The sequence below is a fragment of the Sycon ciliatum genome, chromosome 2 (genome assembly GCF_964019385.1).
Source record: "Sycon ciliatum chromosome 2, ocSycCili1.1, whole genome shotgun sequence".
Classification (NCBI taxonomy): Eukaryota; Metazoa; Porifera; class Calcarea; order Leucosolenida; family Sycettidae; genus Sycon; species Sycon ciliatum.
Window position 1 is genome coordinate 36,478,687 of NC_088644.1, and position 16,658 is coordinate 36,495,344.

The 16,658-nt window shown below is 46.9% G+C and overlaps 1 protein-coding gene and 1 long non-coding RNA gene across 3 annotated transcripts in view; both read left to right on the plus strand.

The window, feature by feature from the left end:
- Positions 1 to 447: 447 nt before the first annotated feature.
- The window catches only part of LOC135809882 (serine/arginine repetitive matrix protein 4-like), a 16,520-nt gene continuing 309 nt past the window's right edge, over positions 448 to 16,658 (plus strand). Inside the window, exons 1-12 of one of the 2 annotated variants that reach the window (XM_065323325.1) lie at positions 627 to 1,117; positions 4,057 to 4,159; positions 5,930 to 5,988; positions 6,292 to 6,381; positions 8,304 to 8,401; positions 9,061 to 9,144; positions 10,159 to 10,220; positions 10,526 to 10,581; positions 10,794 to 10,861; positions 11,509 to 11,592; positions 14,215 to 14,276; positions 15,846 to 16,658. The exon at positions 15,846 to 16,658 is cut by the window's right edge and continues 309 nt beyond it. In XM_065323325.1, the coding sequence (XP_065179397.1) occupies positions 898 to 1,117; positions 4,057 to 4,159; positions 5,930 to 5,988; positions 6,292 to 6,381; positions 8,304 to 8,401; positions 9,061 to 9,144; positions 10,159 to 10,220; positions 10,526 to 10,581; positions 10,794 to 10,861; positions 11,509 to 11,592; positions 14,215 to 14,276; positions 15,846 to 16,332 (1,473 nt within the window). In that variant the 5' untranslated portion in view covers positions 627 to 897 and the 3' untranslated portion in view covers positions 16,333 to 16,658. Of the gene's footprint in view, positions 1,118 to 4,056; positions 4,160 to 5,929; positions 5,989 to 6,291; positions 6,382 to 8,303; positions 8,402 to 9,060; positions 9,145 to 10,158; positions 10,221 to 10,525; positions 10,582 to 10,793; positions 10,862 to 11,508; positions 11,593 to 14,214; positions 14,277 to 15,845 lie in introns of both variants that reach the window. The other variant, XM_065323327.1, reaches the window with a different exon arrangement.
- On the plus strand, positions 1,131 to 2,651 carry LOC135809884 (uncharacterized). Its single transcript, XR_010552250.1, has 2 exons — positions 1,131 to 1,400; positions 1,551 to 2,651. It is a non-coding gene; the product is annotated as an uncharacterized LOC135809884 (long non-coding RNA).

The window sequence follows — 16,658 nt, forward strand, 5'->3', positions numbered from 1 at the left end:
CGCTCACGGGGTCGGATTTCAGTTGCCAGCACTAGTACTGGTAGATCTACATCATCACTCATCAGCATGATCAGGTACTACGTACAGTCAACTAATATTACTTCGCTAATAACGACTGCGGATATAACGACAATTCGCGAATAACGACAGAATTTCCATGCCCAGAGCAAAGTCCCATCCCACTGTAATACATAATAATGAGACTTCGGGTATAACGACACTTCGCGAATAAGGACACCTTTTTGATGCCCCGCCGAGTGTCGTATAACTAATTACTTCAAATATAAGCGAAGTTGACTGTAGATCTACAAGACTACATGCTATCACACTATCACACTATCACAGTACAGTCAGTATCAGTACCATGCGCATGGACGGTCACTCAGATTTGTGTTGGATGCCAGATTATGCATTTTGTTCAGCAAAAAAAAAGAATCATCGGGGGAGTCCCGAAGTCCCGGGGAATGTCTCCTGTCAGTTTCGATAACATACATTGTAGTCTATCTCATCATGACTCATGTTCCAGTCAGTTCGCGCCTATGTTTCGATACTTCGTCGAGACGGCTCCGTCTGCATTTCGATGCGATCGATAGTGACAAAGACTGAGTACGGATCTACCGCGGTGCATGCAGTACGGGTGAACCATGCACGGGGATGGTGAACAATTGGCATTGCAACGAATCGACGTCAGTTGTCACCTGCTCTGCGAGGGAATTATTTTGATGAGCTTTCATTCGTTCAAACTTCTTCCACTTTGGGCTCGGTTGTGTCAACTTCGTTCAACTGAAAACACTTTTAGAGGTTTCTCGTTCTCTTGAAAAGTCGATAAAGCAGAGTCTGTAGGCCAACTATCAGTGCTGCTAATAGCTTCGTACTACGTTCTACTGGTCCGCACAAATGGCCAGTAGATCTACCATAACGCGCTGCAGTCACTGCCACCAGTCACAAGGCAGGAGAAGCTATCCATCTTCCAGCGCTTGCACCTGTGCTGCTTCTAGACGCGACACGCAGCAGCAGCAGCAGCATAGCCGCCCCCGTCGCTCTCAGTCGCAAAGCCACGCAGGACACCACACTGAGCACCACCGGCGGCCACAGTACTCCGCAGTACGCAATCCGAATAGACCGATCCCCTTATTATACTGGGTTCGAGCACGGGGGCAACCTCACTCGCGATCGAGCTAGTTTTTGAACGTGACAGCATCTTTGACAGTGTGTTTCAGGTTTGTTTTGGAATGTCTTCTGCTTAGTTCAAGTAGTTTGCGATGGCTTCGAGCGGTGCTAAACCTCCTGCTGGTAGGAGCAGAGTCTCCGAGAGAGACATGGACTGTGATGCCGCTGCAGGATTTTTTCAAGGCGCGGGAGGGAACGATCTCGGGCCACAAACAGGAGTTACTCCAGAGGTGAGTTTTTTGTTGTTGAAATATTCGAATCGCGAATCGTGTTGTGAGATTTATTTTGTGCCTAGGCTACAGCAGACTATATTTCTTTCTCCTTGCGATCGGTGCTGAAGATAATAGTAACCTTTTTCTGGTCTGTCTTTTCCTCTCCAGAGCCATCTTCTATGAAGGTAACCGTGGTGCTGCCAAGTCACCAAGTCGCGATCAGCAGCCCTGAAGTGGAAAAATCGAATTTCCAACGATCTGGTTGGACATCAGCCACTAAAGTACTTCTGATTTGCCTGTAGTGACAACAGCAGCCATCCTTGGACACCTTGAAAAGACAGGAAAAGCCACTGGTGGAAGCGACTGCTATGAGGTGACGATAGCAGTGCAGTGGTGATCGCTGTTTTGTCAAGTCGAAGGGCTAGCCAACCCAGAGGAAGCATAAAAAAAACGATGAGCAGTGCGTGGTATTTGTTGAGCTAGAGGAGGACAGTGCAAACACATGGACGGAGTGGATGGTGTTTGAAGAACAGTGTGCTGTGTGCCGGCTGGTGGTGATGGTGGTCTTTGTCAGCATGTATTCGTGCTGCTTCTTGTGCTGGAACACTTCTCGCCCAGGAAGGCAGATTGCGTGCTCCCTGGCCCTCAGTTGGCTATGGGGCATTTGTTCCAGGAACATTACCCCAGAGCCAGTGATGAGTCGTACCTTTGAAAAGTCGAAGCTTGCTGTTAATCGCAAGCGTAGCGCAGTGGATTGCTCCCTCTTCGAAGCACGAGGGCCAAAGCTTGCCGCTGTCTGCAGCAAAGTCTGTGTGCGGTTCTTTCGAACCTATGAATATACCCCCCTACATGTTCAGAGTGAACTATTTTCTAGTATATTAACATCCTCAACCCGTCACCACCATGCGCTCTTGGCCGAACTAATGCACGAAGCATAAACACACCAGCACAGCAAGGACACTTCCGTTGACAGATATTGTTTACGCCTCTAGACCGCTGTTTTTTTTCTTCGAGCTCATCGTTAGAGGAGGATAGTAGCAGGATACTAATGATGATATAATATAAGATGATAGAAGGTTTATGGTCCGATATTGATGATTGAAGATCTAAGAAAGCAATGACAGTGATTGCGAAATGCATAATATTATCATGATTATATGCCAGTCTGGTAATGCGTTGTACTAGTGGACAGTATTGAAATCATCACTGCATTCGATGCAAATATTGGTATACCTTTGGTTTCAGTATTGGAAAAAAAGAGTAAGAGAACCTGGTTGATTTGGTTGCATCTGCGACTGGCTACCGGGTGTTGTGATCAGCAATTTTACCATGGGAGAAAATAAGAGCGCAAGGATCTGTTGGGTCTTGTTGTGCCGGTGCGAGAACCCTAAGTGCATGGCAAAATAGAACTGTTTCATCCACAATGCAGAATGTCTTGTGGTACATGGCATTGATGACTGAACATCTCGCCAGCTCGCCCAAATGGGGATCATGCCCAAACGGAGGAACAAGACATCTTTCCAGCTCAGCTAGCTATATAGTATATACCGTGAAACGGATGATTAACTAATGTTACTTGTGCCACGCATGACAGCTTCTGTTCCATTCGGCCCAGGCTTAGACACATCAATGCCAATAGCAGCTGATCCTCCATTACATGCTCATTGGCGATTTACGGCCACCTCCAACTGTATCCGCCGTCCCTCAGCTTCCGTCTTCGCAGATCTGGCTCGGCGCAGTACATTTTCTCGGCTAGGCTCAAAGAAGTCCCACAGAGCGGTCCAAACACCTGAAGGCAAACCAGTCAGAAACTGGAGCGGCTCAGAGTCTTTCTTTATGTTATTGTACGTAAGCTGTTTTTCGGCTTTCTTCACCCCATCGTCCAACTGCTCCACGAGACTCTGTACACGAGCTCTACTTGCTGCCAACTCCTGATGCAGATGCTGCACTTCCATTACAGGCCCCAACTGCACTAAGCCAGGTTCCTTTCCAACTCAAAATGCCGTTGCCTCTCAGCAAAATACTGGTTTGTGAGCATGGGGAGCTCGTGATGCAGACGCTGCACTTCCATGATCGAACTGCACTAGGCTCAGCAAATACTGTTTGCGAGCATGGGGAGCAGAGCGTCCAGACTCCACTCTCTTGCGAAAAGCAAACCTGGTACCGTAGGACAGCTGTTTGGTTTCCTGGACTCATCCTGCCCTTGGCTTAGGCCTTGTAGAGCTGGGCAAAACGATTTCGACTTCGGGATCGAAATGATCGCTGCAACTCAAATATTCAGAGTGACCCTAAAACTACGTCCTTCCTCACGGGGAATAGCCTGGATCCGCTTGCTCCAGGCCGCTGTGGCTCCACACGAGGAAAGGAGTGAAATGACTTGTTTGCTTCGTCCTCCTGTTCTGACAGTGAGGAACGCAGCAATGATCCTGAGGAGGCATCCTGAAGTCGTAAAAAGGAAGATCTAAACAAAAACAAAACAGCTCAAATCAAAAGTTCTTGTGTCATTTTTTGTAGACAGGCTTGCACTGCGTGTAGATTTCGCGTGCTCTGCACTTCGCATGCGAGAAGTCACGCACAGCCGAGGTGAGGTTGGTCGCGTGTGTGCAGCAGGATCCCACGCGACTGCGGAGTTGCCCCCTTGCTCGAACCCAGACAATAATAAGGGGATCGGTCTATTCGCCTGGCCAAGCCCCAACGAGCCCTGCAGGCGAGCACCAGGATGAATGTGACTCCGCTGCGGACCCACCGCAATCGCCAGGAGAGCGCACTTGGCAAAGGTACAACGTCATAATTATAGGATGAATTATTTCCCTTGAATGACTACTTGCGCAAGAACTTGTTTAAAAAAATAGTTGCAATACTCACCATTCATTTCCTGACAAAACGACCGCCCATCGCATGTAAGCAAGTGCGTGCACATCAGCACCATGGCATGGAGTTTAGATGGGGTCCACCACTAACTGTTGCCAGTGCATGCTCACTTGGCGATTGCTCCCATTTGAATGCGGTGAAACCTGTCTCAGCCGATGGCTGTAGCCTAGGGTCAGTGGACCCTGAAATTATGGTCACGTGCAGGACCTGCGACGGAGGCAGTTTTTGATTGGTCCAGCTATACCATGGCCTTGCATACAGTTTGTGCATGATATAGAGGGTACTATACACATGATATAGAGGGTACCATAAGCCTTTTGCGCGTTGTACAGATGCACGAAATCCCGTAGAATCCCGTAGAACCTAATGGGTGTTGAATGTGCAGGACCCTATTGTGTTTTCTGCTATTTCCACTAAGAAATGGGCCCTGAAAGCATTTCAAACGAAAACCTTTTCTGACAAAGATCTAGCTAGTCATTAGTTCTAACCAAAGTGAAGAAGCTGGAAAAGGGATTAATTATTATGAGGCTAAAATTGGTCAAATGCGCATGCATAGCACACAATGAACACCCAATCGGTTCTGTACACACCTACACCCTAGTACTGCACTTCGTACATCTGTACAACGCGCAAAAGGCTTATACACATGATGTAGAGGGTACTACCGGTATACACATGATGTAGAGGGTACTATACACATGATATAGAGGGTACTATACACATGATGTAGAGGGTACTATACACATGATATAGAGGGTACTATACACATGATGTTGAGGGTACTATACACATGATATAGAGGGTACTATACACATGATGTAGAGGGTACTATACACATGATATAGGGTACTATACACATGATGTAGAGGGTACTATACACATGATGTTGAGGGTACTATACACATGATATAGGGTACTATACACATGATGTAGAGGGTACTATACACATGATGTTGAGGGTACTATACACATGACGTAGAGGGTACTATACACATGATGTAGAGGGTACTATACACATGATGTAGAGGGTACTATACACATGAACTCCTGAGCAGTAAGCACACACTGGCGGGCAAAAAGTTGGTGTGGCCATGGCGTGGCCAACCGGACTTGTTTCTCCGCGGCCTGCCGTGTACTGTTCGTATCCGCTTGGAGCACCGGCTATCGGAACCCAGGGGCACACGCGCACATACCAATATACGCGCATGCCCACACACTGCCATTCCTTTGGTTGCAAAATGCATAGCGGGCGGAGATCTCTTCAATCTAACCGACAATCTGCCATTTTATTGGGAGCTGCCTGTCATTCTTTTTAACAGTGCTCTAATCCAAACAGATCACATGTTCATGCCAACGGGTGAACGCGCATGTGTGTTTGCGTGTGTATGTGTGTGTGTGTGTGCATGCATGTGTATATGTGAGCATGTGCGTGCACATGTGTAAGCTGTGCCAAACAATTTGAGATACCATCTACGCCCTGTCCTGCATTATGATCTGATCAGACCCGATGCAGTTATTTCAGCAATTACCTGACAGTTCTCTAGACCTTGAATCTCAAAGTTGTAACCAAAGTTCCTCTTTCCTGATATAGAACCAAGAATGGACAAGTAGTGCCTGCCGGACAGTGCATGTATACTCATATTACGCATGTATCTTTGTACTGTGGACCCATGCAGGGGAAGCAGTTACTCCGTCATGCCGCCAGACCAGAGGAAGCGCGAGCAGATTCTCCACAGTAAGGCACCCAGTGACCACTCCCATTCTCTATACTGATTGTGCAAAGTGATTTCTACAATGCTGCAAGGCTGGGTTCCAAACATTAATTAAACACAGCTGAATCCATACCAATGCACTCGAGCATGACTTGATATCCTAGTCATGTGTTGATGTTATAAGGCCAAAGGCAAACCTTTGTTTTCTACGCAAAAGAGGCACCACCTGCGATCGTAAAATTAATCAACAGTTTCGTACCACATAGTACCCTGAGGACTGTTGTGCGATTTTCTGTTCGAATGCGTATTCATTGCATTCTTTACAGCTGCGCAGAAAGAAGCTGAATCACTGAGACAGTATCAAGCTGCTCAGAAAGAACGGCAAGGCCAGTTTAGATCTGTAACGCAGCGGCTCGGTAAGATGTTTGATTGCTTTCGCCTCTAAAGCACCCATTTGGCAGCTAGTTTAAAGTGACACTCTTGATGCTTTAGGGTAGAACACTATTGGCTGCAGGTATAGGACTCATTTAATTAAGGTGCTACGTCGACAAACCTCGATATTACTCCACTTCATCCACTGCCAGAAACCATAATTATCTACTTTGTAGCTACCTGTATCAGAGATTGCACGAATATCAGCTATAATGCACTTGGAACTATTGCTAGATGGGCTTTGGACCCAGTATCATCTGAATCAAAGCAGAAACATTCTAGCATGCACAACAGACAGTTCTCACTGTTCTGAAAACAGTGCTTTTTCAAATAATTGGCTTGGTAAAAAGCACTGCTCCCACTGAGTGAGGTACACATAGATTATAGTTTGTCATGATAATTATAATGTCTTTCCACTCATGGTGACCGATATGTATCCTGTTTGACAAGAGACCCAACATAATATGAGCCAGAGCACGCTAAAATATGACCACAGACCAAAAATTCGATTTTCAGTTTTTTGTTCAAAAATGATCAAGCACACCTAATGTTCACTGTCTAAACGCTTTGGATTGATCTGACATGTCTAAGTGTTGCTACAATGGAATTATATGCAGCACTGTTGAAATGGTGAAATTCTATGTACAGCAATAGGATTGTCACTTTTGCACACAGTTGATATGTCCCTTGGTTCATCCTTTCCGGGTCAGTTCCTCTGTCCAGGGCCTTATAGCATGAGCTGACAGGTACTCAGCCACATCCAAAATTTCTATGGCAGCTGAGCTGGGTGTCCGGAATACCTCCTGTTTGGAGCACCACTGGAGAACCGCCAGCGAAAACACGGTCAACATCTGTAGACGGACGAAGAAGTTGACACTCCACGTCCTCTCCATCACACTCCACCTGTACTTTCAGATATACGATATACACTGCTGCACACAGTCTTCCTCAACATACTCAACGTCGCACTCATATTCCCCACACCAAAGCCCATCTGCACACGGTTTTCTCCGCTCGCCAGAGAGTACTGCTTTCGCTGCCTACTGCTCGTGCTAGCGATGTTCCGCATAAGGGTACTCAAATTATCGACTTGAGCAAGTTGAGGGAGCAGCAGAGTCCATTGATTGTTTTTGCAGTTGCAACCAATACTGGCATTGTCCCGGATATGTGCAGCGATGTCCATTCTGGCCAAATCATCGGCCGACTCACCTCCCAAGTCAGTGTCGATGCCAATCCCTCTGCCAGATTGTCATCAGAGTAGAATTCCTCGTCACTGCAGATCGTGGGACTACCAGCATCAATTCTTTTACGCTTGATGAAAGTGTCGCCCTCAAATGACTCGTCGCGCGCTGTAGCCATCATCGTCTTCCTTCTGTTTCCGACCCGAGTCCTCAAAATATTTTATCCTGCGCATGGAGTGCGAGGATGTCGTCTTCTTCCGCTCCGCAGTACATTACTACTACTAGGCTCTTCCGTCGATACATCGATGACGATCAGTTTTAGGCAACTCAGCGCAACATGGAATACACACTCAAACAAATAAACTTACTTGCAACAAAGAAAATGCATCCGGAACAGTCCAGTCGACCGAGGAGAACAACAACAGCGACTCGCGTTGCACTGCACTTCGTATTTTTTGCCGCGGAATTCAAATCGCGATTTTCTCGACTTTTTCAAAAAAAAGCTGTGGTCATGTTTTAGCGCGCTCTGGCTCATATTTTGCTGACCCTGATTGGCGAGCTACAAGATGTATGGTCCTTCATGAATGTGGACATCCGCTCCCTGTACGAAATGCATGTCGCAAACTTGGAACCATGGGGAAAATACGCGGAGTAAGTCTGTGTTCACGTATGTATTTGCGTATTTACAAGTAGTGTTGTGTGGACATGTTCCCAACCAATGGCAGGCGGTGATGCGGGTCGACACCCTGACATATCGGCTGTACGAAGTGCCCAGCAGCAGAAAGCACGTGTTGATGTGATGACGAAGTCTACAAGAGATCAGGTGGGAAAACATGCAACTGTGTATGTGTTCACCATGCATTCTTAGCTGAATAAGAAATAGGAAAGGTACTATTGTGAAAAAAGAGAAGGACAAAATGTTACGAGTTATGACAAACTGTCCACCAACAACATAACCAGATCTTATACAGTCAGCGAGTGCGACAAAATGGCACAAGACTGACAAGGAGTACTGAGACATTCAGCGACACTTGGCGACATTTGTCGCATTCACTGACTGTATAAGATATGGTTACGTTGGTGGACAGCTAGTCATAACTCGAAACATTTTGTCCTTCTCCTTTTTCACCATAATTTAATTGGCTCACCATCCGAGTTGGAAGGTACTATTTTTCAGCTTAAAAAAAAAACTAAAGTCTTACATGTTTTAAAGTTGGCATCGAATGTCAAGGAAGGGCTGGGGGCTAGAAGACACTCATTGCCACGTCATTACCGTGTGTGCATCAGACTCAATGAAGGGAGCTAGAAGACACTCATTGCCACGTCATTACCATGTGTGCATCAGACTTTGCAATGATATCTCTCATCCCATTCTACACACTGCATAATCACATGTTAGAAGTAGAAGCAGCCCAAAGACCCAAAGAGGTATATTGCATCTAATCTTTTTCAGAATCCTTCACTGTTCTGTCTCTGCTTCAGGCTAGGAGAGAAGAGTATCGTAAGGAAACGCAACGCCAGGAAGATGAGAAGGTACAGAAACACAAGGAGAAGCAGCGCTTGAAGGTAAGCGCTGTCGCCAGCACAAGCGAAAGATGTAACTGGTTACGATCTTGAATGCATTGGCTATCGTGTCTTGGGGAATTATGAGTTGGGGTCGATGCCCTGCCCTGGCTGCCCAAAGCTTGGACCCAATGAATTAGAGGATGCTGAGTATATGACTACAGTCAACTCTGCGTATAACGACACTCAGCCGGGCACCAGAAAAGTGTCCTTATTCGCGAAGTGTTGTTATACCCAAAGTCTCTTTATATGTATACAGGTAGTATGGACTTTTCTCTGGGCATGGAAAGTCTGTCGTTATTCGCGAATTGTCGTTATATCCGCAGTCGTTATTCGCGAATTGTCGTTCTATCCGCAGTCGTTATTAGCGAAGTTGACTGTATATGGTTTGCATTACCTTTGGTTGATTCAAAATGGTGGTAAATACACACCTGGCAATATGGCAGTAAATACATGCCTGCCCACATACGCTCGTTATTTGAATCAACCCTAAGTACAGCTGCATTGGTGTCTTCAATTGCATTACCTTTGTTGATTTTATTCCTTTTTTTTTTAAATCACTTCCAGCATCTAAAATTTTCTCTAACTTAACGTTACTGTCTCTCGTTGGCCTCAAGCGAAGGTCCCTGGTTCGAGTCCTGGTGGTGACAGTCAGTGTTTTCTTCAGACTTTTCCCATCATGGTTCAAGTCCTGCTTGGAAGCGGAAGGATTTTTTCCAGCCGTGCTGCGACCCACAGTTAATTGGGAACTCGTGGCCTGGCACGAGGGAAACATGGATGCAGTGAATGGGATTTCGGTCTTTGACCACTTTGTGGTGGGTCTGATCTACTCACCTCCCACCGTTTAGGAGCTGCATCTGCGCCTTGATCCAAGAGGGTGGTGGCGTTCCTGCAGATGCGGAAAACTGGGCCTTTGGCCGAGTCTCACGCGAACCGTGAAATTTTTTTTTTTTTTTTTTTTTTTTCCCATCTTTTCCTCAAACCAATGTACTTGCTGTCTGTTGTTGATTCACACAGGCACGTGATATGGAGCTACGAGAGAAGGAGAGGGCATTGATGTGCCAACACAGCACGCGGCAGTGAGTATAGCTGGGCACTTCAATGATTGTAGACCAAACATCGTGCGTTCATTTAGGCTTGCTGCATCCGTAAGCCAAACCTTGGCATACTCCGTGTACGACCAGCATTCACACTGAGCCAAGCTTCAGCTTAGGATGGAAAAATCGCGAATCCAGTGTGAGGCTCACTCAGTGTTTCCTGCATCCGTTTGCTCAAGGATCGAGACACTGAAGGAAGTTGCTGATAATTGCAGTAGTAGAAGTCGTTTACAGTTCATACTCATGCTGTATATTGTCATGTGTATCATCGTGTATCTGCGCTGCAGGCATTGGGAGAGTCAGCACATGCAGGTATATCCCTACCAGGATGACCAAGGGCAAGGTAGGCTCAGGATCATAACGAGAAAATAATCATGTATATTGACTATGACTATGACTATCTGCAAGACAGACTTGAAGTGGGCTCAGTAGTCAGTACAAGCATCATGTTATTATTGAACAGCTGTTTTTGTGAGATTGTAGGAACACCCGGCTTTACATTGGCTCGTTCTGATGATCCTCTCATCGTGTGTGCCATGGGTGTTGCATGCATAGGTGGCGCTCAAGCTGCTTCTGCACCCGGCAGGACAACAGCCGGCCGATCCCAATTCCCGTCACAACATGTAGGTGCATATCATGAATTCTTGTGCGGCTTTTACACCGACACGTTAGGCTAGTGCTACCTTTGATGTCAGTCGGACACGCTACGGCCACTACTGTATTGACCGTAACACTCTTTGCCCCAGGTACTTCATATGTCAATAAAATGAGCTCATTTGGGCTCTAAATTTTCAGGGGAGCGACCCCAACCCCATAAGTCAGGTGGATGACTGTACCATCTTAAAATACCTTCCGACGCCCCTACTTGTCAATCGGAGCACATATAGTGCCTCAGTGGCGAAGGTGGAACGACTCGATTTAGAGCATTTGGCAGAAGTGCTGAAACTAATTTTGCTGCATCCATGTAGTCCCTGTGCCAGGCCATGCATTCCAGAATGACTGTGTTATATACAGTTGCGCTCACCGAAATCCGACCCATAGTGTAAAGCTGGCGCCCTGGACCAGTTCCGATTACATCATTGTATGTGTACATGTGTACGTCCAGCCGCATTCATTCCACTGCCAGGGCGTCAATGGCCGTGGAAGTTGAGGGTGCCAGTTTTGCACATCGGGTCGGATTTCAGTGAGCGTAACTGTACGTCATGTATACTTCTTTTGAAAGTGTCATGGTAACGTACTGCTGTCTGAATTGTTCGCCTACTGATTCCAGACGAAATATCGTCAGCACAAGGAAGAAAAGCGGAAAGCTGAAGAGGAAGAGTATGAACGGCATAAGGCATCTCAGCGGCAAAAGGTAAGTTCTATTGTGAGTTCACCATGGTTACGAAGTCTTCAGTATTACTGCGATTTATATTCAACTGCAACAATGAACCACCACGAGTGTCTACTCAGTCTTTAGTGCCTAGATATACCCAAAGCATTCTCTTTAGTTGTTTTGGCAAACCACAACATGCATTGCATAGTGGCACTGTCGATTTTGAAAGGGAGCGGCCGAAACATGAATGGTCGTGTAGTGCCATGCTGTGCGCTCACATGTACACACATGCACACACGCACTCATGCGCGCACACATTCTCTCTCTCTCTCCCTCTCTCTCTCTCTCTCACATACCGCACTGGGTACGAAAGCTACTTCGACCATTCTAACGTATGCAGCTGGCTGCATGTTTTGACTCCGTGCTGTCTACTACAGAAAACCAGTCTGTCTGTATTTACATTGGATGCATCACACTCTAGTCACTATAGTTCAGTACTGTCGGGCCCCGAAGAACGGAGCGCCGAAGAACGGCCAGGCTAGAATTTCACCAAGCACAGTGTACCCTGAGTGTATGCACAGTGACTCCAGTCCACTGTGCACGGACTGTAATGCATGAAAACGAGAGAGCTTGGAAGCTCAGGGCCCTACGCTATGCTTTTTTGCCTTGATGACCTAGACAAAAAAAAGCATAGGGATGTTATAAATTCTTTAAAAAATTCCTTTTTTTTATGACATAACCTGGGATTCGAACCCGCACTATCGCGCTCCCTGCATGCATCCCCCGATACACTTCGCATACATACTAATTCTTCCAAGTTGTTTCACATTGTGATCTTGCATTTGAAAGCCCTATTTGAATATGCATTGTGGCCAGCCGTCTTTGATGGCACGGTACGGTAGGGGATAGGTACGGGACAGGTACGATCGAGGGTAATACGACATCGTCTCCCGTACCGTACCGTACCATCAAACACAGCTGGCCACATACAGCTGCCCGCAATATTCAAATAGGGCTTTCAAACGCAAGATAATAACGTAAAGCAACTTGGAAGAATGGGTATGAATGCGAAGTGTATGGGGGAATGCATGTAGGGCGATAGTGCGGGTTCGAATCTCAGGATATGCCTGAAAAAAAGGAGAATTGAAAAATTTATAACATCCTATGTTTTTTTGCCCTCAGATACGGATAGCGCCAGGCGTGACACAAACAAACACACAAACAAACACCAAATTAAAGCTGTGTGGACCCTGGCTAGCGCCAGACGTTACTGAAGTAACGTCTTCTGCATAGCTACGGGAATAAAAACGGTCTAGGCTAGGAGGCTTACCCCTCTCCCCCCCCCCCCCCACACACACACACAGTTCTTCGACAACCGACAGCAGGGGCGTGCTCGGCCCCCCAACTAGGGGGGTGCACGGGAGCCGAGGGGAGCCCCCCGGCAATTTTCTGCAATTTGCTTGCAACCTTTCTTGAATTTTAGAGCATATTCGCATACATTACAATTGCCTTGGATCCCAGCAGACACGACCTTTTTGAACTGGCCCTGCCTGGCAACGGCGTCTTTGTGGGTTGCCTGTGAGCCGTGTTTGTCCAGCAAAGTGGTGGCCTTTTTGAAGTTGGACATAGGTCTTGCTGTGAGCTGTCCCTGATCCGCACCACTGGGAAATACGAGGCACGGAAGACAGAAACCCCCGTCGCATTTGGGTGAATAGACCAGCCACGTGTTGTCCTCTAGCCACTGGTGACGAAAACGACGGTTTCTGCCATCATTTCCTGTGTGGACAGGAAAGTCGTGTTTCGGCCCTGGCACAAAGTGGTGGTCGACCAAGCGACACTTCTCATCAGAGGACAACGATGACGGCAAACAGGTCCACTTTTGTGATGCAAGGTTGTAGCCTTCTCCAATGTCGTTTGGAGTGCCGCCTGAAGCGACTACATCAACCTCGTCGGGTTTATCCACCGCGGTAGACCCGGCAGCCTGGGCTACTTCTCCTGCGACCTCTTCAACTACTACCACTTCGTCTGACTCTTCACCTCTTGAAGAACCCTCATCGCCACTCGAGGAAATATTATCAGATTTTTTCGCTGCAGCAACAGCTCCCGCAGCAACAGTTGCAGAACGACCGAACGCTTTACTTAGAGTTAGCTGCGGCAGCGTGGAAGCTTTGCGCAATGACTTCAATGACGGCGGTCGATTTGACATTATGAAAAGAGCAGCTCAGTCATAGTCAGATACCCATACTTCAGGAAAGAAATCAAAGAATCCAGAGACCTGAAAGCAAGAAATCGAAACCGGGAAAGAATCCGACTGTCGCAAGGTAATGTTTATGCTGTGCACAGTGTAGATCTACGTGCAAAATTATTGTTCGCGCTGCACGTGTACGTGTACATGAAGGCCGTTTGCATGTGTACGTGTCACATCCGAGGTGCAGTATTATTTTTTTCAAAACCCAGATTGAAAATTTGGGGGGGGGTGCACGTGCCCCCCGTGCCCCCCCCCCCCGCCGAGCACGCGCCTGGACAGTGCTGTACACACTGTGGATAGACTGGCTATGGAGCCAGGGCAAACAAGTACCTAGTAGAGCTACCCGTTGGTCTGATCACTGTTATCGCAGTTCACTGTCTTTCTGTTTACATCATTGCCTACCTACCCTATAGGGCGAGTACTTGCAGAAGAAGGCGGAAGAGGAAGCACAGCGACATCGCGATGAAGTCAGAAGGTAGGGATCTCTGGATGTGCGGACATGACAGATGAAAACGTCTGCCAGGCAGCAATATGCTTTGTCTCCAAGCTACATATGCTTTGTCTCCAAGCTACATATGCTTTGTCTCCAAGCTACATATGCTTTGTCTCCAAGCTACATATGCTTTGTCTCCAAGCTACATATGCTTTGTCTCCAAGCTACATATGCTTTGTCTCCAAGCTACATATGCTTTGTCTCCAAGCTACATATGCTTTGTCTCCAAGCTACATATGCTTTGTCTCCAAGCTACATATGCTTTGTCTCCAAGCTACATATGCTTTGTCTCCAAGCTACATATGCTTTGTCTCCAAGCTACATATGCTTTGTCTCCAAGCTACATATGCTTTGTCTCCAAGCTACATATGCTTTGTCTCCAAGCTACATATGCTTTGTCTCCAAGCTACATATGCTTTGTCTCCAAGCTACATATGCTTTGTCTCCAAGCTACATATGCTTTGTCTCCAAGCTACATATGCTTTGTCTCCAAGCTACATATGCTTTGTCTCCAAGCTACATATGCTTTGTCTCCAAGCTACATATGCTTTGTCTCCAAGCTACATATGCTTTGTCTCCAAGCTACATATGCTTTGTCTCCAAGCTACATATGCTTTGTCTCCAAGCTAAATATGCGAAAAATAGTAGAATTATGTGCTTTAAAGCTACGACTGTTAACTGTTATTAGGGATCACCTGATCAGAAACCGGTCAGCCCGGGAATCAAACCCTGTTACACCTTCAACCCCTTCTGACTTATTTCCACACATCAATGTTTTGAGGATGAGTTTCTGTTCATCCTGTAGAGGCTGCTGGGCTCTGGTTTCACTGCAAGTCTACTCACCGGGTCGACCTCTTCTGTGGCATCCCCAATACAGTGCAGCATCCTTACACAGTTATCAAAGAATCAAAAGGAGTTAATAATTGAAGAGACCTATCCCCATCTCTCCGCTTCCCCCCCCCCCCCCCACACACACACACCTCCCACCCCGAAAATGAGGCTCATAGCATAACTGGCAAGAAAAATCTGGTTTGAGTCTTCATGGTATGATGGTATCATTCAATATTATCTTTCTGCAGAATTTTCCGCTTCCATTGCATCAAGCTAATGATTACAAGGAACTGGCCACCAGTTTGGAAATCACAGTCGTGACCTTTGCAACGCCTGCCACACCGACTCAGATCGCCCTGGTAATGTAGCGTTGGTCTGAGTTCCAGTTTAAAGGAAGCTCCAGTATAGATGAAGATTCTCTCCCCTCCCTTGGCCCTGGCCCAGACCGTATGTAGACTATCCCTGGTGCTGGTGGGTTGCATGACCTAGGTAGTGCTCACAATGTACGGGATGAAGGTTCCGTGATTCTAATTCTGTGTGTGTGTGTGCTTATGTATGTGGCTGTGTTGCTGTGTGTGTACATGGTATGTGTGTGTATGTGCATGTGTGTGTGTGTGTGTGTGTGTGTGTGTGTGTGTGTGTGTGTGTGTGTGTGTGTGTATGTGTGTGTGTGTGTGTGTGTGCTCTCGCACATGTATATGTATTGGTTGATCGGCACAGCATGTGGGCTGATAGAAGGTATGATGGCCAGCAGACTGAAGGAGTGTCTAGACAGCATTACCGTGACGACCACCATGAACCGGCCTACAAGCAGGAGCACTATTTGGATAGATTTGGAGAGGACGGTAGCCAAAGTCCTGCATCACACCTGGAAACCATGCCTTTGAGATCCGCAATTCGAACGACGAGCTCGTATCCAGATGATGTGCCTTCTTCGAGCATTTGTGGAGCTGTAGATGACAAGTATGATCAGACACACAGTGTCGCAGATGATGCAACATTGGAGTGGTCAAGTAACAGAAGGCCACAAAGCAGATCGGAGGCCTCCAGTACCAAGTACAGCGCAAAGCACCTCACCGAATGCCAGGCCACCCTGGTCAGCCTTGGCTTGCCGAGACTGTCCCTCACCGAACTGGATATTCTGCTGAAATCACACAATGGAGACCTGGACAGGCTGGCTAATAACTTGTTTGAAAAGCATGCATGAATGAAAGGGGAAATACGAATGTGTTGATTGTGTGGCGGATTGCACTAGCAATCTGAGCATACTGCCGAAGTACGTGAGTTGTATTTTGCAGAATTCTTGCATCACTTTAGAGCTTTCTATTTTAAAGACCATTAAACTTTCTCATCTGTTACGTTACGTTGAGTAATTCATGTACAGTCGTCCCTCTCTAATCCGGCACTTGTTTATCCGGAACACTTGCCAACCGGCGCACTTTCTGACGAAACCGATTTTTTCGTTCAATTCCTACATCTTAATCCGGCACTTGAATTCCGCCTCCGGCAGTGACTTTTTGAAACGAATCGCTC